This window comes from Polyodon spathula, chromosome 8, assembly GCF_017654505.1.
Source record: "Polyodon spathula isolate WHYD16114869_AA chromosome 8, ASM1765450v1, whole genome shotgun sequence".
NCBI lineage: Eukaryota > Metazoa > Chordata > Actinopteri > Acipenseriformes > Polyodontidae > Polyodon > Polyodon spathula.
Window position 1 is genome coordinate 6,212,683 of NC_054541.1, and position 27,562 is coordinate 6,240,244.

Below are 27,562 nucleotides of genomic sequence, written 5' to 3' on the forward strand. Positions count from 1 at the left end.
GCCATGGTCAATTTTTCTTTCAATGGGATGTACATTTGGACTTCAGCACAAACACATTGTATGCCAGAAGAGAGCATTTTCTTTTATTTTCCAATATCATGAGTTTCACTTTTAGTTTCTGAAAGCAAATAGTGGCACATTACATTGTGATGGACTGCAGGATTTTGTTACTTCCTTTATTTTAATGTTTAGAAGCAAAACTTCTCATTTTATATAGTCTACATGTTCCACTTTTGAATTCTCAAAACCTTACATACATTTAAAAACCTTTGCTTTTTTTTGCCCATACAACATGATCAATGTTCATCATATTACAAGAAAACCTTGTAATTGCTTTGGAACAAAACTACACAATAATGGTGACTTTTTCTTTGACGCAAGACTGGTGATGGGGCTACCTAGACAGACCAACACAAACGTTGCATATTTTCAGCATTACAGATTAGGCGATATCAGGTCACAAGCCTTAACATTACTGACATGATGGTCCAAACTCAAAAAGCACACTACACAAATAAATAAACTTAATGTAAAGGTTTTGTAAATATGGCATTTTCATCAACTTAAACACAAGGGCAACTTGTTCAGTAAAAAATTGCAGATCAACCAAATATATTATAGGACTTATAAAACAAAAAAAAAGATATCGCCCCACTTTCACAAAAGGTGCATTTTTTTGGATTGCAAGACGTCTGTAAATTACTCGACGTAGTGTCCTTCAATTTGTGAGTTCCAGCATCATCACACATGCCAAAGGAAAAACAGGACCTGGTTTCTAAAACAGTGAATTATCCATTACCCATCCAGAAACTCCTGTTACTGAAACTCCTGTGAACATATATTTGCATGAAAGCCATGACAAAGAGAAAACTTTTACATATTACTTTTGACAAATATACTTTCTTGAGGTTTTTCATAGTGTTTATGTAAGAGTACATTTTTTTATTGATTTATTTTTAACCCCAACCTAACAAACCTAAATGCAATCTAATCTGCAAAAATGACCTGTGTATTGAACCCAGAGTAGCCTTACATAGGTACTGTTCAGTGGCTGGAATGTTAAAAACTAAATCTGGTCCAATTTAAGAAGGTGGTAAAGATCAAAGGCTATTTTGTCACTCAACAATCTAGACATTTTTTTTGATCTAATGACAGTTTTTTTAATGCATGTATATCCTCTCAAATAATGTGATGTTTACTGTAAAAAAAAAACACAACAATAATGTTTTTTGAAGGGGGGTACTAAATCTTTTTCAATAGAACCTACTTGCATCACTCAAACATCCAACCAATAAAAGTACATACAAATAAATGCATAAGGCACTAAGGTCACTCCCTGGGATCATGACCTAGAGTATTTTTATTCAAGCTGCTCCTTGCATAAAGATGAACTTCTTGGGCAACTGCTCCCATACATAAGGCAACATATTTCTGTGAATCATCTGTGGCACTTTCATGCTTAAAGCAAAAGGAGGAGGGGATAAGTTCCCTTTTTAACCACTAGCTACTGTAGTGGCTGCACTCCAGCCCAAGAATCTACACCAAATAAGCACCTTTAATGGTTTAAATAGAATTACACATACAGACAAAAATCATATGGGTGTTGTCTTCAGTGTAATCACCAAGTTTAACTTTAAAAATGACTGATGTTGCCAGGGCCAAACCTGGACGAAATCTCCAATATTTCTTGACTATAAGTTAAAAGTTGCCATCAGGCATGCATTTTGTACACTGGGACAACTTAAGGAAGGCATTTTTAAATTTTAAAAAGGCAGATTTATTTCTCATTCCTGAAATGTGTTTGCTCCAAAAGGTTCACTGCTTCGCTGCTGTTGCGCAAAAGGCCAAAAATCAAAGCTACACAAACAACCAACCTGAGCAAAATTGTCAGTGTAAAGTAAAATCCTTACCAAACAGTAGCCAAACTCTTAAGTCATGAAAACAAACAAAAAAAAACCCTTTTTTAAAAAAAAAAAAAAATAGCACTCTTGAACAGAAGCTATATATTATATTTAACAGGTGGTGAGTGACACCCGTTACACTGTTCATATGTTTCAAGTATATATATTTATATATATATATATATATATATATATATATATATATATATATAATATATATATATATAATATAATATATATTAGGTTTTAAAAGGTAGCAAGTGAGACCCAGTGGCCCCAAGATCACCAGGTTGAAGTTGTCAACTTGTAAACAAGGATTAAAAACACACAATTGCATAATAATTTATATTGAAGGGTTTGGAGGGTGGAAAAAATAAAACACATCTCGACCTGTGCATAGTGTATTGCATAGCGTTCCTGTATTTTCATTTCAATTTAAGCATTTGTTAAACTTTTTTTTTCTTTTTCACGTTACAGCTTTTTTATGGAGGCTTCAACAGTTAGGTGACAAAGAGTACTCTTTCTTGCTTGCTCTCTCCACGCCATCGCAGTAATACATGGAATACCAGGTCCTTAGTAAGTAATTCTGGGAAGAAAAAAAAAACAAAATGTTAGATATAAATTGTGGTTGACTTTTTTTTTTAACAGCATAACAGGAATTTCAACATCTACTGAAATATTGAATTCCTAAATATCAACCCAAGCCCCCTCCCCAGTCAATTTCCTGGTAAACTATAAAGCCTACTCTTCCACCCATAAGATATCCAGAAAAGGTTACAGTAGACCTGTTGGTAAGGCTTTCTATTGAAATGGATTAAAGCCTTAATTCTTCAGTTTACCACTATTCCTAGGAATAAATAACTTCAGGAGGTGAAGTAAAAATCAAGATAAAGTGCCATTAAGGATAAAGTTACGACATCTGGAGGGATTTATTGACAGGGCATAATACAACGGTCACAGCAGCAGCACAGATTTATAGACAGAAACTACAAGATTACATTTTTCAAAGCTTGCTGGTGGGTCTGGACCCGTTTTGTAGCAGAAAAGTGGAAAGGACAACCGAGTGACTTTGCAAAGCTTCATATCTAAATATTTGCACTGCACAAAAGACACACATTCATATTTTTCATCTTGCAATTAGCTAAAAATTGCAAATTATTGAAGGTTGCAGAGGTTGATTACCATGTTGAAGAAGAAAAAAAAAAGCGACGCATGCAATTAAAAGAACTTTAACCAGTGGAGTGGTTTATAAATAGAAATTTGTAATCAGCGTCTGGATCTGCAAGGGATAACAACTGTACTGCAGCACATTGTACCGAATCTCAATATGTGCATCAACGACTCTAATACCAACACTCAATCATACAGCAAACGCAATAAACTAATCATTCAACTTCAGACAAAGCCTGTTGCTTGTATCTTCTGAAACCATACACACTCGCTCACAAATAGATATGGAAATAGATGGTTCTTTTGTTATGTGGGGCATATGAGCACTCTGGCAACAGGTTTTAAACCAAGTAAATTGTATGGTGCTTTCAATCCGGACAAAATATCACTGTCCAACCCCCTGTGGTACAGCATAATGCATTTCCCATGGCACCACCCGGCACTGTGAATTCATCAACTCAATGCAGTCCCTACAGACGAACCACATTTTTGTATAGTGCACTTAAACAGGCAATCAAGTCCTTGGTAGAATATTACACTAATAATATTGCACCCCCAAAACCAGACTAATGGCTACTGTAAATAAGAATCTTACTTTTATTAAAGCCGACAGTATTGCTGGACTTTGAATGGATTCCTATCAAGCAACTTGTGCCGGTAAACAGGCACTGTGCTGGGGAGAAATCTCAAGAGCATCTCGGGCCACGTCACTCTTAAAGGCTTTTCGTGGCACGTTATCTTGTATATGTAAAAAATAGTATTTATGTTATATATATATATATATATATATATATATATATATATATATATATATATATATATATATATATATATATATATATATATATATTACCAAAAAGGGCTGAAGAGTAAGAAACAATGCCAGCAGACAGAAAAGTGATTCACTATTGCTTTTTTGCCTTTCACAATTCATTATTATTTTTTTTTTTTTTTAGATTTAGCAAAACTTCGAATAAAACATTTGAGTATGGAACATGCAAGAACCACTTCTGCAATAAAACGAAGGCAAAGGTTACATCAACAGCTGCTCACAGAGCCTTACTGTGCGCCTCCACCCACCCTACTTGGAGACAGGCAGCATTACCTAACCAGAATGAAGGGCTTGTTTATGAATACCAGAACAGACTGCTTTCCAGACAAGGGCTAATCGCTCCTCTATATAATGAAACATGTAAACAGCAATCTTTATTTTTTGGAAATAAAGTCAGTCAAGATGACACCTTCTTTTTTTGTGTGCTTAGAGTTTAACAGCTTAATTAAAATCAGTAACTGGTAGCAATAGGAAATTAAACTAGGCCTGTCCCCGATATAGAAACCCAAGAAAAACCTAAAAGGGCAAGATTTTCAAAACATGTACTTGTCTAACTCCTATTTTTTTTTTTTTAATGAAAATGAAAATTCAAAAACAGTAAAAATGTGCAAAACAGGGAAAAACAACCTGTGTTTGCTTAAGAGACCTTCAGGTGACATTAATTCTATACAAGCAGTTTAAACTTAATAGGCTTGTTCTCCTTTCAAAGAATAGGAGGTAAACTCTTTGAAAATATGGCTGTAAGTCAAGTTCCACTGTATACCCTCTTAATATTAACACAAAAAAAATAATTAATTGTGGTTTGCAAAAGTATTAAGAGCATAGATTCCTATATCTCAGTAGCCTCCAGTTAGGCTAGGATTCCACTGACTTCAGACAAGTTTCTGTTCAAATGGTAAGCAGCCAGAACATTAATTAAAAAAGGATCAATCTATGATTCTGGCCTATGCTTTAACAAAATTTCTTAGGGTGGATACTTTATTTCAACCTGGGAATACAGTATACTGTACCCCCAAAAGCCTGACTGATGCTCCAAATGTGGAGATATGGGCCTTATTTACAAGCTTCTCAGAGGTTTCTCTGGGAGGGTGGCACTTAACTCTGCTTAAGCTGCAAATCAAAATCTTACTTTTATTAAAGCCGACAATGTTGCTAGACTTGGGAATAGTTCAAAGTATTAATAATACAAATGCAAATGGCAGAATGTCGAGTTGAAGGTGAAGATTTATAAAAGGGGAATTAGTCCAATATTAAGATTATACAGTCATGACAATAGCAGCCCTGAAGTGCAATTATGGCTACAAGAGAAACATGGTACAGTACTTTTGTTGGGTGGATATTAAACCCCAGAAATGGCTCCCAAAATGATTATGTTTTAATGGTTATTGAGATTTCTAACTCGAGCCTCATGCTAAAGGAAATAAAACCATTACTAAATAGTTTGGCACATAAGAAGAACAGTACTCAGCAGCCAGGAAGTGGCATACCACACAAAAGGTGATTTTTTTTTTGTGTGTTTTTATAAAAACAATCTGCTTGCTCGGATTAAACACTTTGGGTTGACGCTGTTAAAGGAAAAAAAAAAAAAATCAACTAAAAAAACACCACAAAAACGATTGCTCATGGGTCTCCTTTAGATAAATCCAAAAACTTAATTAAGACAGATTGTAAATCCTGGCTAAAGTGAGAGTAACTGCCAGTGAATCGCTCTGCTTTCATCAAACCAATAAAATAAAATTTTAAACACCTTGCATAAGCTTTAAAAGCTCATTAGAGACTACTTGCCAGGGCACCATCCATTAGATTGCAGAAAACTACTTTGGTTAAAACAATAAAAAAAGGGCAGCACCTCTGAAATCATTAGTCTGTTCAGTGTTCACTAACTAGGCCTAATCGTTCCTGTGTTACAGGTAAATGAACCACTTTACAGAGATCACAACTGTACATCAATTGTTATCCATACATCTTGAAATGTATGCATCACTTAAACATGTGACAGACCGTACATTATGTAAAGACATTTACGTGGGGATATGTATCCTCAAAACAGGAACAAATGGTTCTCAGAAATAGAACCAATGTCCTTTATTTCATAACTACGTTCTCCTGTGATATTCTCCAATACAAATGACATCGGAAAGACATAGCGCACAGGTCTCCAGTCATTCTTTCTCTGGAAAAAGCCGAGAAAACCTTTCAATGGCCGAGACCAAAAGGAGCCGAATGAAGCTGAAAAAAAGGGTGTATCCGATAGCCCCATGCACCACAGAGATAAGAACATAAGAAAGTTTACAAATGAGAGGAGGCCATTTGGCCCATCTTGCTTGTTTGGTTGTTAGTAGCTTATTGATCGCAGAATCTCAAACAGCTTCTTGAAGGATCCCAGGGTGTCAGCTTCAACAACATTACTGGGGAGTTGATTCCTGACCCTCACGATTCTCTGTGTAAAAAAGCGTCTCCTATTTTCTATTCTGAATGCCCCTTTGTCTAATCTCCATATGTGACCCCTGGTCCTAGTTTCTTTTTTTCAGTTTATTTTTTTGCCCTGTATATGATTAGAAGGGGATTAACGTTAGCCTTGATTGTGGAAATGCTGCCACGATCTGTGTATTGGAGTAAAGCTAGAGCATTGGAAGCTCTGGAGAAGTGCAGTCGCAGATTTAAAAAGTAAACTAAAGCAACTTTTTCATGCTGCAGTAGTGAGCAGATATGAATAGGGAGCAGAGATCTGCTGTAGTGAGGTGCGAATAACAGTAGAGGGCGGGATCTGCTGAACAGAGCGGTCTGAGGAAGTAAACTATGGAGTGCTGTCAGTAGTGTGCAGTGGTCTGCTGTAGAGAGCAGGGGGGGGGGAAATCACAGGAATGGATTCTGGGTATAGGAAAGCTGGACGTTAATGTGATGGTAGATTCTGAGCATCTCAAAAAGCAGCTGAGCACGTTGTTTCATGACCAGGTCCTTGAAGAGGGGAAAAGTTGAAATTGAAGAATGTCAGTTGATATAGATAGGTAAAAGGTTGAGGCAGGAGGGCAACTCCTGTGAATCCCTATGACTGACAATGAACAGCAGGAATGGATAGAAAAGTTGGTGTGCGCGAGAGTCGCAGTGATAGCAAACCGGCTTAGAAAGCTGTGGTGTTATACTGCCATATATAGGTTATGACTGGAATTAAACTACTGGCTTCAATGAAGCAGGATAGAATAGCGATTGTGATTAAAATCCTTGTCTATGTAGAACAATAATTGCGTATTCTTTTAGATTTGAATAATAAATATATTTGATACATGTTTAAGGACAGTTAGTCGTGTATATGAATAAGTTAACGCAATGTTTAGATGTCTCAATTTGGCGAGTTGAACTCGTCCTCACAGGTTGTGAAAGCGCAGCAAGCCGAAAGATTGCAGTACTGAAGCACGGAGCGCGTAGTGCCTGATGAAGCTGCCTGGTCACCATGGCAACTTACCACTCACCACAGTCACTCAATGAGGGTGTTGCCACGGTAACCATGGTCTGTGAGGCACCGGTGGAAAAGTTGCAGTACAGCAGTGTCATTGGCGCATGTTGTGACCAGTCAAAATCACGAACCGCCACAGGCTGAAATGGAGTTTGTAATGGGCTGTACAGGTCTTTATATATTATACACACACACACACACACACACACACACACACACACACACACAGCATAACAACAGCACCCTACATTACAGAAACCACATGCCATAACCTGCAGAGCTTTCCTAAGTGAATATGGAAACAGGATCAAAATAAATTATTTGTGAAACCAACCCTATGAGGTCATCCTATCAAGGGCTGTTCTTGCTGTCACTTGACCCCTTACTGTACACACAGTACAATTCCTGCAATACCAAGGAGTAAAACACAGACTTGTTTACGTGCACATGAGTGTGGGGGTGAGGGGTGCACATCATGAATGAAGGCTGCTGCGCAAGAACTAGCAGATGCCAGAGTCTGTATTACTGCACACAGCCAGGGAGCCACTGATCCATACACTTCTGGAAAGACCCAAATGTAGTTTCACAAGCTTAGTAAGAGGCTTCATTTACACAAAAATATTTAAGATTAAAAACTACAGTATGTGCACAATTTGGTATATTTAGCAAGACAATGTCCTCAGGGCACTTGCGTACCATTCGGCATGCATCTGACCCTTAATCTGCTTCTTTGACAGATGATTGATTCCCTTGCAGGATACGGGACGGTTACATAACCACTGCAATCTCAGCGCCCTGTCTCTGTAGAAGCAGAGCTCATGCCTTTTTCAAACACCACTCAGAATGCAATACAAGGTTAAGACAGTTGTTATGAACACACTGAATGCATTTTAATAGCCTTGATACTGTACCGTAAACCTTGTTGCTTATGTCTTCATTGTAACTACTGCAGTTGACAGTAAATTAATAAATTAGACCTTAAAAGGAGTTGAAGCACTATGTGGTTCATTAAATTAAAAATCCTTCAAAAAAAAAAAAAAAAAAAAAAAAAATTCAAGCCAGCCATTCCAGTAAGGCAATATGCTAGTGGGCCTAACACTAGTATTGGCACACCATTTGACAAGAGTAAACTCAAACCACTACTATAGTGTTGTACATCAGCAATACACAAAATCAGAAGACTGACTGTAACCAATTATTACTCTGGATGTGATTGTCACGGTGGTCACGGAACCCATGAATTTTGACATTTGTTTCCACTCAAGTGAAAATAGGAAAGGAGCAGTTCATGTCTTTTGAACTGGTTAGAGTGCAAAGTTAAAATGTAGGAAATGTCAAATAAAAAGGACAATACTTAAACTATTAAAAAAAAAAAAAAAAAGGTAGGTGCGAAATGAAGTTCAAAACAACTAAAATCAGAAGCGGAGGAAGCAGCTTTTAGAAAAAAACAAACTTCAAATTAACCAAAGCCTTTTTTGCAGAAAATCTACCTCTGTACACACTTGATAATGCAAAGCCTAAAAGGGAGGGCGGTTTACAGTTCTGCAGAAACATACACCCCGCTTTGAGGATCCTGCAGTCGTTCAGAGTTGCTTAACCTGTCAACAGTGTAAATGCAGAACGATCCTTCTAATCTTTTCCTGTACATCTTGTAATACCAAAACCACAGATGTGTAAAATAGACAAAGACTATGCAGGACTTACTTTACCCCAGTGAATGAACTACAAAATAAAGGATGCCAAATAACAGCTCACATTAAAATGTCACTGATTTCAATGGGTGCACGCGCATAATCTGATTTGTTTACTTTTTGCTGTCTAAAACTTTTAAATAGAGATTCAAGAGCTGATGTGTTGATCCTGTATTTTTATATATTAATCTCACATCACAAAGAACTCTCTTTCATTTGCCATTTTCGAAACTGTCGTGCAATTTCTGGCGAGGTGGTAAATAACTGCAATGATTTTTTGTCATTTCTAGCGAATAAGAACATCTGATTTTTGTATTAGAATAAATGTTAAAAAAAAAAAATTGAATAGTCATATTTGTCCCAGCACTATGATTACTTGAATAAATATTTTTAAAATTCAAATCTTTGTAGCCACAGACTTTTTAGTTGCGACTATGCCGTATATTTCCATTGCACCCAGGACAGCCACAGACAGGATTTACAAGGGTTAAAACAAAAACTAGGGATATAGTACTCGAGCAGTACAATACACAGGGACACTTTGGATAAGGCATCCTTAGGAGACTTATCGGGACCAAGGCTAATGGGGAGATGGAATAGGGTGGGGGGTGCAACAGATGGATGTTCTTCAGTGAAGGAATTAAGATTGTGCACCGAAAGGCATTACGTACAGTTACCACTATGGCCTACTGGGAGCTTTTCATTAGTCTACTACAACAAGCGACTGTCTGCTGCAAAAACCGACTCACTATCCTTCCTTCTAACTTTTTACTTAACTGAAAATGAACACAATGAAATTGTGTGGATCTGCCTACTTGATCTACCGACTTACTGCAAGAGTGTCTAAGGAACATGGATTGGTTTATTCAATCTTTCAACTGATCACTGCGTATTCTAAATTTCCACAAGTGCATCTCATCGCTACAAACTGGCATGTAAACAAAACAGCAAAGCCCGCCGCTGTTTCTCTCGCTACAGAAAGTTGGAAATTGTTCAAGCTCCTGAAAAAAACCTGAATCAGGCACAAGCTGCTGAGCAATATGATGTTTCCCCATTCTGCTAAATAAAACCATGAGAATCTTGAATATTGCACCTATACATATATTCATAATTAATGTAGAGCTGCTACCGTATTTAACATGTGTAAGGGTGCTGTGTTAAATTAGTTTGACAGTTTATTATTATTATTATTGTCTGGTCAACTGCATCTTGGAGAATACTTCGGCAAAGAGATCGCTTTTCTTGTTTCCTGAGGGGTGTTCTCTTAGCCGTAGACTACCGTACCACTGCCGAATGAAAACATAAGCAGGTGGGGTTTGGATTGGCCAAAAGGAAGAGAGAGCGCAAGCAGAATGTTTGCCAACATCAGATAAAAAAAAAAGGGACAGTCATGTTGTTCAGGTAATACACAAGTCAATATATTTCAATTTATTTAAATAAAGGCTAAATTATGCAGTATTTAAAACAACTGAAAAACAATCCTTTGAATGGCAAGTTAAATTACTGGAATAAATGTATGGGGACATTTCTTAATTTAAGACCAGAGACTGATAAAACATGCACACTTTTAGCCATTTTATTTTTAAACGCAAAGTGTTTTGGCTTGTGCTTTCGTCATTACTTACTAGCTTGACTTGTTATATGTTATATGACTGGATGAAAAAAATAATAACAATAAATCTGACCATAAAGTCCAGCCTCATTCTAAACCACTTGTTCTAATACACACACTTAATCTCATACTGTTTAAACCACCCCCTTGCAAGTGTCTCAGAGAGAAAATCATGTACCAGTACCTGAAATAAGTAATCTTCTCAGCATCTAAGATTCAAGCAGCACATGTAACCTGATCCATTCTGGTCTCCAGCTCAAAGGCGTCCGGCCGGTCCTGTGGATTGACCGCTAGCATGTCCTTTAGCAGCTGTTTGATTCCATCCGACATGGACGTCCTCCGTTTCTGAGGGATGTGCAGTACCATCTTTGGGTTTTCTAGCAGTGCTTCTCCCACAGGAACGATCTCAGTACCCTGTCTGATGTATGTGCCAAGAAGCTCTCTCTTCGACTCGGAGTCGATAAATGTGATCCTCTCAATCATGGCCCACATTATAATACCAAGGGCGAAGATGTCCGCTTTAGCGGTGTAGTGACCTTCCCATACTTCCGGGGCCATATAAAAATCAGAGCCACAGGCAGACGAGAGCCAGAACTTGTTCACATTGACGTTTTTGTTCCCATTTTGCCCTGCTTTCTCTCGCCCACCGAAGCCGGCACAGACCTTGCTAAGCCCGAAGTCGGCCACTTTAAGCACAGGGACCCCTGACTTCTCCGAGATGAGGATGTTGTCTGGTTTCAAGTCCCTGTGAACAATGTTGTTTTTGTGCAGGAAGGCCACAGCACTGGTAAGCTGTAGCATGAAGCTAGTGTTGGTCACTGGGTCGGGTCTCCGGGACAATATAAACTGATTTAGATCCCCGCCTTCACAGAACTCCATAACAAACCAGAGGTAACAGGGCTCCTCAGGGTATCCCAATACCCTCTCACCTGAAATTGAAAAAAAATAAAATAAAAAAAAAAAAGTTTGATTTAGTTACCATACCAAATGAGCAGAGCATGCTTTTTAACCTATAACAGTATTGAAGGACTGGTACTGTAATCATATTAACCTGATGAGCTATTTTAAGCATGGTTGATTATGCAGAGAGTGTGTGTGTGTGTGTGTGGGGGGGGGGGGGGGGGGGGGGGGGGGGGATTGACAGGGACAACACAGACTGCAGCCAACAGAATATCAAGCATCAAAACGTCCATTTTATGCAAGGATCAGTATCACAAACACAGCAGATATTACCTTTCACAGAAGGTTAACCATTTCTAACCACACAAATTACAATTGCATGATTTATTTACAGTGTTGCTAGAGACATTGTTTAATTCAAAATAATTCATTTGGATTACTTTATCAAAGTTCCATGTGATAATAAATCTACATAAGCATTTATTTATTTTTGAAGGTGTGAATAATGAGCTGGCTGAAACATTTTCAAAAAGGACACAGCAATCCAAACAGTTCAGGAAGAACCAGTTTAAAGCAGCTCAGTTATCCCTTGGTAGTGACCATGAAAGGAGTGCTGCTAATTGCCTCAAGCTCAGCAATCCCCACATAAGATTTGCATCATAACCCGTCTCCAAACAAACTGAAAGCATAAGATCAGTGAAAGGAAAAACAGGTCCATTTAATTGACTTTAAAAAAAGAACTGTCCCCCAGAGAAAGGTCTCCTCCCTGGAGAGTTGCACCTTCCATAGGTACTTAACATTTCCAGTTACCTTACCCACTGCAATGAACTTCAAGCTTACCAAGCAACTAGGGACGGGGGCAGCCACAAAGTTTTTATGGGCCATAACGTGCACCTTAAACCTAATAAAAGCCAAATGAAAGATGATGAGTACTTACCTCACACCTCAGGGGCCTTTCTCATATGATGCAGTTCTGGTGTCTTACCCTACCTCTCAACTTCACACTTGAGAAACAAACACCAGCAATAATAATAATAATGAGACAAAACCAGTCTCATATGGGACTGGTTTATGACACGGTGACTGAAACCTGGAAGGGACATTCTTGATCAGCACTTGTATGACAGGTTTTAAAGGAACTCAGTTTGTTGGCTTAAAGGGGAGAAGTCTCCAGATCAGGACTGACGCAACATTCTAGAGGATATGACACTATTGAAGGTACCAACATGAACAGATGCCACGTCTAGTTTGTGGATATTAAATCTCATGGCACTATGTCATAGAAAAGTAGAGTTAATTGGTTTCCTGGAAAAATGCCAGCTTTAGGCTACAGTACATCTTTTCAGCAGCTAAAACCGAATGAATACATTTGACTTTGTAATAATCAATAAAGACATTACATTCTGTGATTTTTCTCACCAACAACTGTTGGCTGTTTCAATCTAAAAATATCAAATAGTGTAAATACTCAATGAATGTAAAGAATATTTAGTAGGACTTTTCAAAACTAAACAAACAAAGAAATAGTTAAGAGTTTTTTTTTTTTTTTTGGTCCCAAAATTGTTTTGAGAAATGTGCACTCCACGTTTATTGGAACTGCTGTGGTTATAGGAAAAAGTTCCTATTAACAGAGATTAGGAAGGGGAGCACAGCTATGGTCAAATGTTTTACATCACCCTCTAGAATTAATTAATTTTGCTTCATAAAGGTCGAATTAAACCTGCTGAATAATGTTACGTTAACATATTGAATTACAATCGCTTTGTAATTTTACATATACTTATACAAAACTGACAAATTGAAGACTTTTGGGATACCATTTAATAGTTTGATTAAATTATGTTAAATAAAATCATTAATTTTATATATAATGTCTCAATCCAAAAATTATAGGTGATAAAGCCACAGAGCACATGGCAACTACCTGCATGTGCCATAGCCTCCAGGGTCACCTGTTAAAGGAGATAGCTACTGTGCCTTTATATCTTTTTATCTGGTAAAATATAAATTGCAGTTGCAAACTGCATATGAACAAATAGCCAAACTAGAAATAAAATCAGTGTCATTAAGAGATTAAACTTTCTTCTGTAGCTTGAATCTGATTATTAAAATAAATAGCCATGCTGAACATGCCCTAGTTGCTACAGCAATCTGCGCCCTGTGATGATTTGCCTGGAACGTGCAGACTAGGAGAATGTCCGTCCATTTCCAACCAACCCTGGGATAACAATGGTCAACATCAACAGGTCATCTGTGACTTGGCCTAAAATGTAAGAGTTGCATAAATTCTGGGAAAGAAAGCTCCAGGACTCAAAAAAAATGAAACGCTACTCGCTCTGCCTGAACGTGATGTCAACTTCTGCGCAGAATCCTGACAAAAAAAAACCTCCCCCTTCAACACATAAGGAGGAGTACTGCATAATCCCATGCAGGTGCTTAGAATGCCAGCCTAAAACAACGACACGAATGCAGTGTTTGTTGCAAGATGAATACCAACCATGTCTGAGATCACACAAAAATACGGTACCTAGAACACAAATCCAATTGTTTGGGGTCCAGTCTATACCAGTACAACTGACCTGACTTGGATAACAATAAAAAAGTAAAACACATAACACTGGACTTGTAATGCCAGGAGGAACAGTCTTCCTTTTTTCAGTCAATTGTAGTAGTCAAACTTTTAGTAGAGTTGCATTTACACACTACTCTGTCTATTATTATTGTATAAACTCATTACTTTCTTGAAAGACCTGCAAATCGTCTTAACTTAAGGCTACTAGCTATACAATTAAAATTAGCGGCCATAAAAACAGATGCAGTTCTCAGTCCGAGGTGATGCAAGCCCCACACATTGTACACTATAATGTTTAGGTGTGTGTGATAACAAGGATATAGATTTGTTCATTGGTATACATGTAAAAAATGGTGTTGCACAACAGACCACGCCAACAATAGCAATGGTACCACAGTGGTAGAAGGGAGGGGGTTGGGATCTAAAACAGCACAGGCAGCCCCAAACCTATTAAGCCGCAGTTACTACATTATACCTTTGAGTGAAGTCTCCACCAGTCTGAGGTATTGCTCAGATCGTTTGTTGCCATGGCTCATTTTCTGCGCCATGCCGTTCCTCTGCAGAACGCACTCCTCCAGCTTCACCACGTTCTCGTGCCGCTTTTCCAGACTAGCCAGGGCCCAGAACTCGGCGAGGGCCAGCTCTACGTTTTCGGGGGCATCACAGCGGATTTTCTTTACAGCTACCCGTGTACCACACCTCCTAGATAAGGCCTCATAGACCACGCCGTAGCTACCCCTGCCGACCTCACGCAACAGGCTGTAACGCGGGCCAAGTCTTCTCCGTCCAGGGTTGTCGGTTCTAATAACAGTACTAGGCAAACAGTCTTCTTCCATGGGGACCTCCTCATCCTCCTCGTCCCCCCCAGTCAAAGACTTTAAAACTTTACCAACGTCCCTTTTCAACTTTGCATTTGGAGTCCCATTTCTCCTGCAGGCTCGCATACTTTTTGTCCTTCTCCTCTCCCCGTCACCCACTGTATCCATGGCTTTCTTTTCGTTAAAACCGACTGTATCAAAAGATTTGGTTTGCCTCTCCTCATTACTTAGTTAGCGGTTGTATAATATGTGTTATGTAATATATTATCTTTCGCTAAACTAAATATTGTTTTTCTTAAGTTGTATTAATCAAACCTTTACATCCTCTTCACGCTTTCCAACCCCTAACTAATTTGAACAAGATAAACATGGTGAGCCTCACCATTGAATGGAGGGGGCGGGGCTGCATGGAATATTCCACTCATTTTGAAGGGGGGTTTGGATACTGTAAAATATCATTTAAACCTTTTAGCTAGAAGAGCGCATTTTTTAAAAATATTTATATTTTTAAAAAGTGATTTTATTCCATAGTGATAACCCTCTAAACACCTTCTGTTTGTGGATTAAGGTGGTTTGTTTCTTGATACGTTGTACTTCCCCAACAGTATCTCTTGGTAAATTCCACTGTTGCTCGTGGGGTGGAGATATTTTTCTGAAACATGTAATATCATTTGTAATGAGAAAGTAAGCCATATATAAAATAACAGCCTGTATGTAAATAACATCTACTTTTGACACTGATCTATAGACAAAAGTTTTCTTTAGCATTTATTTTGTTTGTTTCCAACATATTTCCCCCCACCACCATTCTTTCTTTCAGTGTTCCGCCGGGATGCCGAGAAGGAGCAGTGTTTTGAATTTTTGTTTTTGTAATTGTATGTTTCAGAATGTCTTTATGGTTTGGCAAACCAAGAAATTGCTTATGTTTGTGGATGCTATTTCTACGTTTTAATAAGTTTAAACTATATGTTATTTTATTTGTCCTTTTTTCAAATTAACTTTTAAGTCCTTGTGCAGAATTCTTGTATTTATGTGATTGACTTGCGACTGTTGGGGGGGAGGGGGCAAGTGTACAGAAAGCAGGCGAACTCTCATCAGCTGGGTTTGTGCAGTTTTAGATTGCACACATGGCAAACATTAGTCCTTTCAAGTATAGCTCAAAACGCCTTGCCTTTCTGGTTATAAAATGCTCGTGATCCGAACGGGACATGCAGGTTTCAATGCAATTTACAATGTAGACTTTTTAAAAGTTCACTCACAGCTGTATTTTCAATACAATACACATCACTTTTAAATCTATGATACTTTTCATTGTTACTGTAACGTCAGTATAAACTGACCCTATGCACATGGCTTAGACTTGAATATGAATCATTGATAATAGTTTTTTTTTTTTTTTTTTTTTTTTTTTTTTTTAATTCATATTAACAAGAATTGGCTGTATATGCATGACACAAGTTTTAAATGATTAAAAATGCATTTATTTAAGGACATTTCGGACAAAAGCCCTTCAGAAGTGTGGAAAGAAAGGGGTAGAAAACTTGTAATCATATATAATATATATATTATATATATATATATATCTATATATATATATATATATATATAATATATATATATATATATATATATATATGAACATAAAATTTTAAATGTACAGAAAAAGTTTAAAATTTTCACATGTGTAAAATTTTAGAAATTCGAACAAGACATGTAAAAAAAAAACTTTTTCAAATGCCTTCGGAAGTTACACATGTTACAATATATATATATAGAATATTATTATATATTAATATATATATATATATATATATATATATATATATATTTTTTGGCTCATTATCCCAAATCATGGCCCAAATCAAAGGGACCATATAAAATATAAGGTTCTATATCTGAACATGTCTAAAAATGTAATGAATATTAATCTGATCAAGTAGTACTTTTTTATCTTCAGTATCTACAGCAGTGGGGTATTTAGTGTCTGCTCTACAGTGCCGAGAAAAAGTTTGTGAACCCTAATGATAATTATGAAAATTCCATAGTTTTACCATGATAGCCTTCTTAATTCAAAACCAGTCTTTTCTTAAATATCCAAAAGGGTTTATATTAACCAATTCCATGTCTTTTGAAACAAAGTGAGGAATGAAGTAGACAAACAATGAGTAATTAAGATTCAGGGTATGTGAAAAAGTAATTAAACCCCTGGTTTTATAAGCTCAATTAAGGGGATAATTAGCATCAGGTGTTTAAATAATTAGGCAGATCTTCAGGGCTGAGTTTGGGAGGCCCCACCCTATATAAAGATTACCAACTTTGTGTTTGATCTTCACCATACAGATGTGTGGAAACATGTCATGCCACGATCAAAAGAAATCTCTGAGGACCTCAGAAAAACAATTATTGATGCTCATCAGTCTAGAAAGGGTTACAAAACCATTTCTAAGGATTTGGGGCCCCACCAATCCACTGTCAGACAGCTAGTCTACAAATGGAAAAAGTTCAAGACCACAATCACTCTACCCAGGAGCGGTCGTCCTACTAAAATCTCTCCAAGAACAAACCATAAAATCATCAAGGAAGTCACAAAGAACCCCAGAGTAACATCCAAAAATCTGCAGGCCACTCTCACTGATGTGAGCGTACATCACTCAACTGTTAGAAAGAGACCGAATAAGAATGGTGTTCATGGAAGGATGGCCAGGAGGAAACCACTGCTCTCTAAAAAAAACATTTCTGCCCGTCTGAAGTTCGCCAAAGAGCACATAGATGATCCTCGAGACTTCTGGAACAATGTTGTCTGGACAGATGAGTCAACGGTAGAACTTTTTGGCCTCAATGAGAAACGTTATGTTTGGCGAAAACCAAACACTGCGTTCAAACAGAAGAAACTCATCTCAACCGTCAAGCATGGTGGTGGGAGTGTGATGGTGGGAGTGTGATGGTTTGGGGCTGCTTTGCTGCCTCAGGACCTGGACAGCTTGCCATCATTGACACAGCCATGAGTTCTGCATTGTATCAAAAGATTTTAGAGGACAATGTCAGGTCATCTATCCATGAGCTGAACCGAAAGTGGGTCATGCAGCAAAACAATGATGCTAAACATACAAGCAGATCTACAAAAGAATGGTGGCAAAAGAAGAAATTTTGTGTTTTAGAATGGCCTAGTCAAAGTCCTGACATAAACCCCATCGAAATGTTGTGGCAGGACCTGAAGCGAGCTGTCCATGCAAGGAAGCCCTCAAATGTCACAGAGTTGAAGCAGTTCTATAAGGAGGAATGGGCCAAAATTCCTCAAGACCGATGTGAGAGACTGACCATCAGTTACAGGAAACACTTAGTTGTAGTCCTTGCTGCTCAAGGGGGTGACCAGTTACTGAATCTAAAGATTCACATACTTTTTCACACATGGATATTGAATGTTGAATCTTTTGTGGATAAACAAATGTTGAAAAAGTATCATGTTGTTGTGTCATTTGTTTAATCAGGTTTTCTTTATCTATTAGGACTTAGATTAAGATCTAATAACATTTTAGGTTTGAAATATGTGAAATAAATGAAAATCTTAAGGGGTTCACACTTTTTTTGGCACTGTAAATACTGACGATCTTCAAACTCAGCAGGCTTAATTGAATAACATGTACAATGTTATAATATATGCTTTGAATGCAAGTCATGGTAACAAGATTACATGTTACTGACACTTGAATAATGCTTTTTCTATGTTATTATACCTGCATATGTATATTACCATAGTGAGCTAGTTCATAGTTTCTGTTCCATCGAAAGTCAACCACATGCAAATTCTATAGGTGTTTTAATGTGTTCTATAACAGATTCCAGCTTGACTCTATAAAGAAATGAATAAGCCTATTGGATGAATACTCATGATTTGGTGAGGCACAAACGATGATAGAGACATATACCTCCACAGCCCCTAACCCCTAAGGTAAGGTAGTCTGAGGTTAATGCTAATTGCGCTATGTGCAGCTCATTGTTAAAGCCAGGACAACACAGAAGTTCCACTGTGTGTCATTCATCCTACATTCATTCATTTTACTTTGGTTTTATAATGAACCCCTTAAGGTACATAAGGAATTGAATGGCTGTTTAAATGGTTTCTTCTTAAAATACATTTGAGAGCAGCTCTAGAATCACAAGTATGACCAGATCTAACCCATCAGCACATTTTAAACCCTGTTTCATGCACCTCATTGTAACAATAAGAAAGTTAGTTTTGTGTGTGTGTGTGTGTGTGTGTGTGTGTGTGTGTGTGTGTGTGTGTGTGTGTGTGTGTGTGTGTGTGTGTGTGTCCTGTGCCTTAAAGGGTTAAACCAGATTTGCAGTATATTCTGCAGCAGAACAAATGTTGATGTGTGATGTTTTTTTTCATGTCTCTATGTGACAGTCCAATATATTTTAGATCAGAGTAAAAAAAAAAAAAAAAAGAAAAAAGAAAAGATAACATAGAGAAGAAACTCTTAATGTTATTTCTGTCTTGTTGCAACAGGACAAAAGTCATAAAACGAAAGTAAAACAATAAAGCAAGTAATAAAGAAAGCAAACAAGAATGTTCCAGTAAGCAGCAAGTTTATTTTATAAAACATATATTATGTTCTCTATCTCAACGTGTTCTTACATGTTCCCAATTCACATTACAGAACTGCTAGCTCAAACCGTTAGCTCTCATTTTGAATTTACAGCCACTATGAGGGAAGTATGTTGCTGTATCCTGCTAAAGTTAATTAAAGTTCCCAGAGTGAAACGATACGGAACCCCTAAAGGGATAGGATGGGAAATAAACAAAAGGTAGGTAACTGGTGAGCACGAGTTAATTCTACTTGTAAGGGATTGTGATAACCTCATGTGATTTCTCTCAGTCTTTGCAATACTGCCATTCTGGTAGATGAGCCATCATTTTGCTTTGCAGTTGTATGACGTAACCTCCTCTATAATATAAAGGGCATATATGTGCAGGTTTTTCGTTATGATAAATCGAGATAAATAAGTTATAATTGAAATATGACTCAAATTAATCCTTTCGCATTTGCTTTTGTAACCGCATTAAATGTTCCAGACAGTAAGGGAATACAATTGGATACAGTACATCATTTATTTTTGTTCAAATTGCATCTCTAAAAACACACCAGTTTTGCATAGTTGTTGTGCCAGGAGCAGGAAAACACTATGACTGTCTCCTTAACCTATCCACAAGAACACCAGGTGTCTGCTGTAGTCAAGATACTGTGTCGTGCTCACAAGATACTAACATTTTTCTGTTTGTTCTAACATGCATATGATGCACTAAAGGCTCAGACAGGCACCTACAGGGTATTTGGCAGGACGAAAGCAGTTTTTTTTTTCTTTTTCTGGCATGCAGTGTGAACGTTGTCGTGTTTAATTAGAATTTTCAAATTGATTGATATTGTAGACAATTGTAAATACATGCAGCAAAAGAAAAAAAAAACGCATTTTTGTGACTTAAAGTGATTACATGTATACTCTCTAAGCTTAACAATATATTAAAAATGTAATACTAGACTGCAACAATAAAGAATAATAGGAGCTGGAAAAACTGCTAAACAAAATGATTGACTAGTTTTGATAGCACCAGCATTTTTTAACAACACACCTGATTAAAGGTGGGGTGGGGGTGGGATTCAGGTCTGCTGAATGGCAGCAAGGTGATACAGCTTTGAAATGCTTTCAAACTCATTCATGTAAGGGACAGGCTTTGCATTACAGAAGTGTGCTCTACATATGGCGGGTAGTTATATATATAATCCAACCCCTGTATGTATTACTATAAGGCAATCTCTAATGTTACATGAACAGGGCGTTTAAAAATGTTATTTTATTGACCTGTTTTCTTCCAAAACATAGCTTTTTCTTCAATGCAAGAGCCACCAGAGAAGGCAAATTAATTAACACATTGCATTTTCATTCAATAAAATAAATAATTAATCTCCAAAACTGAATAATTGTCATTAATAGGCACTGGGATCTTTTAGTTGCTTGGATAGATAGATAGATAGATAGATAGATAGATAGATAGATAGATAGATAGATAGATAGATAGATAGATAGATAGATAGATTAAAGCACATTGTGAATGGGGTTGAATTTAATTGACTTTTTATAACATGCAATTATATAAATTAATTAGTGCAGTAGTGTATCTTGTTTAAGTGCGTGGAAATTAATTCTGAAAGGAACTGGGGAAAAGAGGGATCAAGTTTTGTTTTATTATTATTATTTTAAACTGTCACTTTAAGTACATGTTATTTATGCTTTGGAGCTCCCCCTGCAGTTCAGTCTTTGGTCCAGGAAATATATATATATATATATATATATATATATATATATATATATATATATATATATATATATATATATATATATATATATATATATTTATTTATTTTCCTGCATGGCCCTCAGTCACGTAGTATCCCGGTAACAACGTTTTTGCACTCTGAAGCACAGCTCAAGAAATGACCAAAAATCATTATCTGATATAATATGAATAGTTTTGGAATGATTTGATATCCTCCTGAATTTTAAACGCTCAAAGCTCGATACCATCGCCCTTTAAACCTGCTTTCATCCCACTGTATGTCTATTATATTATTTATTTATTAGCAGATGCCCTTAGCCAGGATGACTTACAGTTGTATACAAAAAAAAATACATACACGGAATTACACTACAATTAAGAGCAAAATACAAAATACAATGACTTCAGTCCTAATAAGAGCTAATACAAAACACAATATGATTTGATATTGGGGCAGTTCAAGAGCAGATAACAGTGTTGATAGTTACATCAGGGTTAGATACGAGTGCAGGTGAAATACAAGATACTACAGATTGGGTTAATTGCAGGATTAAATACAGTAAAATGCGGAGCAGATCTGTACAAGTTAAAGTTCACTAAGGCAGAGTGCTATATCGTCCAGAAGGGAAGAGTTGAGTTTTAAAGGTGTTGTCTGAAGAGGTATGTCTTGAGGATGCACTGGAAGGTAGTCAGGGACTGGGCAGTCCTGATATCTGCAGGAAGGTTGTTCCACCACTGCAGGGCGATGGTGGAGAAGGAGCAGGCTCTGAAGGCAGGGGAGTGTTGAGGAGGTACAGCCAGCCTTCTAGTGCTCGGAGAGGTTGGGTGGGACTGTAGGGAAAGATAAGGATCTGGAGGTAGCTGGGTGCAGTCTGGTCAAGGCATCGGTAGGCGAGTACAAAAGTCTTGAACTGGATGCGAGCGGTGATCGGGAGCCAGTGTTGTGAGCGGAGCAGTGAAGTAGCATGGGAGAAGTGAGGCAGAATCCTTGTATGTATATTGGATTACTGATAAAGGGAATCAATAAATCTAGTAGGGAGCCCTAGCAGGATTAAACTAGAGTCAAAAGTCATCCCCATTAGATGCTTGATTATCTACTTAACTTAGAGGTACAGGTTCAAAGCATGTTCTCTAGTCTTAAATTAGCTTTGAAAGGAGAGGAACACATATGTCTGTATTGGGCTCATTGATTTCTTGAGGATTATTTTCCTGAATCCATGTGCTGCATGTTAACAGCCGCATCAAATCTTATTGCAACCTGGATCTCCAGATTTAGTTACCAAAATAGAAGTAAATAGTAAAGTGGAAAAACACATTCAAATAATGTCTGAGAGATTCAAACAGACACCTTTTCCAAAAAGGTGAGTGGATAAAGAAATAAGCAGAATTGTCTTGAATGCTGGCAAGCACAAGCTTGTGTCGCCAGTGAACTAGGCTGGGAAATTCAAAACCAATCCATTGTATGCTTACATTCTTATAAAGCTGTCCAATTCTTGGGTCCAATAATACACAACATCATCATAACATCAATTTAGGAGGCAGTGTGGTCCAGAGGTGAAAGTCCAGGGCTTGTAAGGTCAACGGTTCAAATCCCATCTCTGCCACTGACTGACTCACTGTGTGACCCTGAGCAAGTCACTGAGATGTTAAATCAATTTAAGTGACTGCATATGATCTGTAAAGCATTTTGTGATAGTGGTCCACTATGAAAGGCGCTATATAAAAATAAAGATATTACTATTATAACAGTTTCAGTTTCAATAGGCACCAGGGGTAAAACAAACATTTAATCTTCCTGAAACTTGGTCCGAATAGTACATCTGGTTTGCTAATGCGTTATTGTTCAATTGGGTTAATACTGTTTAACATGGCTTTAGCTAATATAAATATTCATAAACCTTAACTGTTGTCACTTTCATTCACTATATTGATCTCAAATGTGCAGTATGGAAAGATGCATATGTTATACTGAGCATGTCATTTTAAAACAGGATATCTGGATAGCTTTCAGGTAGTGTTGTACTTCCTTGGCTATGTTGCTGGAGAATGCAATTATCTCCTCCCTACAACACTTCGCCTAATGGCTGCCATGTGTTCAGCCAATAACATGTTTTGATCCAGAAGACACTGCTGTGGCAAAATGGCTCAAGAAGTGTTACACATGGAAATCAACATATGTTTCTTTAAAAAAAAAAAAAAAAAGAGACCTATATAGTCAAAATGCTTACTTAGTATGTTCATTTGTGCAGTTAACCATACCTCTTATGGAAAAAACCCTTCTTGTCAGCACTTTGAGTGGGCAAAAGAAGAGTGAATGGAAAGTCTAAGCGGTTCTGTGCCCCAAAACCCATTTGAAAAGTGCCTGCTGTGATTTGTTTGTCAGTTGATTATTTTCTCTGCTGATAACACGATGTCACAATAATCTGTTAACTCTTTAGTTTTACTTTGTGTAGATTTATATTACCAACAATGTATTGTGTAATAAAGCCAAGTGTTTTGTTCAAGATCTCACTGGGTTTTACGTGCAACTCTTTGAGTCTCAAGTGGGTTTGCTAAGAGCCAGCCGGAGATCATGGTAAAAGTGGCTGTGAATTATCTTAAAAAATGCACTATAACTCCCCTACCAGCAGATGTCACTGTTTGAAAGTAAGGAACCCGGAACAATAAGAATAATTCAAGACAATAACATTACACTGATGCTTCTTCGTGGCACATGTCATTTCTGGTTGATACAAACATTGATAATATTGACCTACTTGGAGAATGTCTGAGGCAAATAATAATAATAATAATAATAATAATATAATAATAATAATAATAATAATAATAATAATAATAAATGTTGTCAATTCTTTTCTTATTTTCTTTTCAAGGTTAACCAGGGCACATTTTGTTCTGTTATAAATTCAATATTTAACAAGGTTCAAGGACGTAACACTTGCTCATGACTCATTTGTCTGTTTGCGGTTTTGAAGATGTTATTTTCTATGGTTTCTATGACAACACAAAGGACCACCGTCAGTATTTCAAGAACAAGAAGGATTAACAGAGAATTGTTGTTCAAATGTTAGAGGGTTTATTTATTTATTTATTTAAATTAGGAAAAGCTATCTTTAGAGATGTAAAACGCCAACCCTGACACGTGCTTCTTAATGACAGCAAAAATAAAGAGAAAATAAAACAACAAATAAATACTTAAATAGCTTCATAGGTACTTATCCTAATAACTAGACCCACCTATGCAAGCACTATACATTGTACAGTAAACTTACAAAAGAAATTAATATGACATACTTACTCTTTACTAATACAATAGCTTATGTTTAATAAAGGTGATTTATTTCCAGTATCTCACAAGTACAAACTGTTGTGTAACCATAAGTATTTGAATGCACTTTTTTATACTAGCTTGCATGTCTTTTTTTTTCATATTATAAACTGGATACGTACTGAAGGGTTTGGAATCTGTTTTTGCATGTTTATGTATTTTCATTACCATGGTTGCCAATATGAAGTCATCATACCAGCATACAATGATGCACTTGTACCTAATGACATAAGCATCCATAAATATACAACATTACATCTGATGTATTGTTTGATTTCTAGATTGTGGGCTAATAAAACTACATCATCTTCATCTCCTAATGCTTGGTTTAGCATGGGTATACTTAGTTAAGTTTCTCTTTTTATATACCAATGTGAAACATACTATACTATATATAACACTGTGAAACATCTTTTAATGTTGGGGTCATGTACTAATGACAAAATAATCAGTATTTCCCTTGTAATGCTAACATTAAGCAAAGAATCACAACTACATATCAAGACATTTAGTAGGTTGTCAATACCCAAACCTAGCCTTTCTTGACTGGCTATAATTGGAAACTTTACAGTAGTGTTTACTTTACTAAGGTGAATGGTATATGTGTGTGTGTGTGTGTGTGTGTGTGTGTGTGTGTGTGTGTGTGTGTGTGTTTATGAAACCTAGAAAGACACACATGTTAGTGCCCCTATTAAAACATGCAATTTTTATGTGTTTTTTTTTTTTTAATTTTATCTTTTTTTATTTTTGTAGCATTTTTAACAGTGAACATTTTCGAATAGGGTTTATACTTTAACAGTGAACATTTTCGAATAGGGTTTATTATCTGTAATGTTTAAGTAAAATCATGTTCAGTTTAGTAAAGTTTTCACTCCTACAATATTTTGAACCATTGGTAATCTGCAGAGTGTATCATAATATATATATTATATATTATATATATATATATATTATATATATATATATATATATAATATATATATTATATTCGTTTGAAAATTGTAATGTTGTCATAATAACGCATGCAGTTTGAACTGGTATAAAGTTCATTGTGTGAAACCATTGCCCAGTGCCTCTATATGTGGCACAATATTTTATGATGTTACGGTGTGAAACAAGGACCAAATGTGCGTTTGTGTGTGTGTGTGTGTGTGTGTGTGTGTGTGTGTGTGTGTGTGTCTTACAATTCAGATGTGAGAATTTCTATTCTATTTCTTTACATTTCTATCTTTATACTACGATAACATATTTACCCTGCCTCGCTCATACAAAACTGAACTATTTTTTTACACAACCTATGCCTATTGTGTCGAAGTAAGCAACGGTTTTGTGATTCTGACTGTCAAGGATCAATTTAAGACCACCAAACTACCCATAATTTCACTTGCGACCCATATGTGTTTCATGCTGCAGTACATTTTTACATTTTTTGTTTGGCCCTAGTATCACTGTGGAAACCTGATAATATTTCACTACTGCCCTATTCAGCATTTACCGTGTCTCTACAAAAAACAATTTTGATAGCAAAAGATGCAAGGAGATCTCAGGAGAGCAGTTACATTTCTCCAGCGTGTACATGGAATTAAAGTTGAAGTGCTAGCACAGTCAGACGCCTACTTTTAAAAATCTCTGTTTAGCAATTGCCTTAAATTCTAATTAACTGTTCTGACAGTTTGGTGACTGGCGCTCAGTACAATCCCTCAGCCAGCTGCTTGGTTAAGATGGCACTCCATCTTCAATATGCCAAGTGCAACATAAAGATCAGCTTGGCACAGGCATATTACAGTGACATATGCTTCTTATTGTTTTCAGTCACTTTGTTCAATTTTCTTTTTCAGCCAGTTTTAAACCAAGAAGTTTAAAGCACTTGTGGCCTCAATAGAGCTCTCAGACTGTAATCCGCTGCGGCGAGTCTAGCTCATCCTCGTGGTTCAAAAAATACATCCGTCCCACCCACCTCAGTACTGCTGTCATGGTTATGAAAAAAAGATTGGTGATTGGACGGCTGAGATATGAGATCTTGCGTCTTCGATAGTATAGTATCGAAATTAAGCGCGTCGGCAGCAAACATACGGAACTTTTCTTTCATTGCAAGGCACGCAAGCAACCAGGTTGTGCAGCTGCTGTCTAGTTATTTATACTGTATAAACGGGTAATTGTATGTACAAAATAATGTGATATCTTGTAACAAATATAAGTTGCCCTGGATAATGGTGTCTGCTAAGGTATAATAACAGAACGTTTAACCAACTTTGCAGTAGGCCCGAGCTATATTTGTGTCTTACGCATTAGCTATGTCCCGACAAATTTTGTATAAAGAAAACGAGCTGACGAACAACAAATGTGCCAATAATGTAAGTACCTACATTTAATTTTATCAATTTGAATTCAGTTGACTGATGCAGCTGAGATGTACTGTGTGTTATGCTCAACTCATGCCTCTATTCCTGTTTTGTTTTTGTTCACATGTAACTGACACTTTTCTAAAGCTCAAACGGAAGTATTGACATTCACTTTTAGTCACTGTATGAGAGCTTTTTAAATTTAAGCTCACTTTGGGAAGTCGAATACACGTTTGAGAGCTTTTGTCAGAATCATTTTCTTTATGTGTGATAGTGGCTTGCAGCTCGCTAATGTTGCAGAATTTGTGCTGCTATGACTGTTGGCGGTAAATCAGATGTCCGACTGTCAAAATGTTTTAGTAGAGTCTGTGTTCTTGGAGAGTATGGTGCTATTTCTGACAGTATAGTTTGTCCTCAGTACGCATATTGGTAATTAGGTCGTTTGTTTAGTTATTAAGTCATAAACAGCCCGTCAATGAAAGTTTGGGGCCCAGCCAGGAATTAAATCCTGCCACCGCCACTGGAATGTCCAATAATTTTTTCCCCTAACTGCAGAAATTCCCCACACAGGTCAGGAGACCTGAAGGTTCAACGGGTGTCCTCCG

General features: G+C 37.0%; 1 protein-coding gene across 1 annotated transcript; it reads right to left on the reverse strand.

Moving 5' to 3' along the window:
• Positions 1 to 2,363: 2,363 nt before the first annotated feature.
• LOC121319248 (serine/threonine-protein kinase 35-like) lies at positions 2,364 to 15,322 on the reverse strand. The gene is made up of 3 exons (XM_041256467.1): positions 14,608 to 15,322; positions 10,845 to 11,589; positions 2,364 to 2,487 (listed from the first exon to the last, which is right to left on the reverse strand). The coding sequence occupies exons 1-2, from the start codon at positions 15,116 to 15,118 to the stop codon at positions 10,877 to 10,879; spliced, it is 1,224 nt and encodes a 407-aa protein (XP_041112401.1). The 5' UTR covers positions 15,119 to 15,322; the 3' UTR covers positions 2,364 to 2,487; positions 10,845 to 10,876.
• Positions 15,323 to 27,562: the final 12,240 nt, after the last annotated feature.

Excerpts from the sequence above, each read along its gene's own strand:
- LOC121319248 (XM_041256467.1), bottom strand. The coding sequence starts at position 15,118 with ATGGATACAGTGGGTGACGGGGAGAGGAGAAGGACAAAAAGTATGCGA. Across the intron at positions 11,590-14,607 it reads GGTGGAGACTTCACTCAAAG|GTGAGAGGGTATTGGGATAC; the intron begins GTATAATGTAGT and ends TTTCAATTTCAG.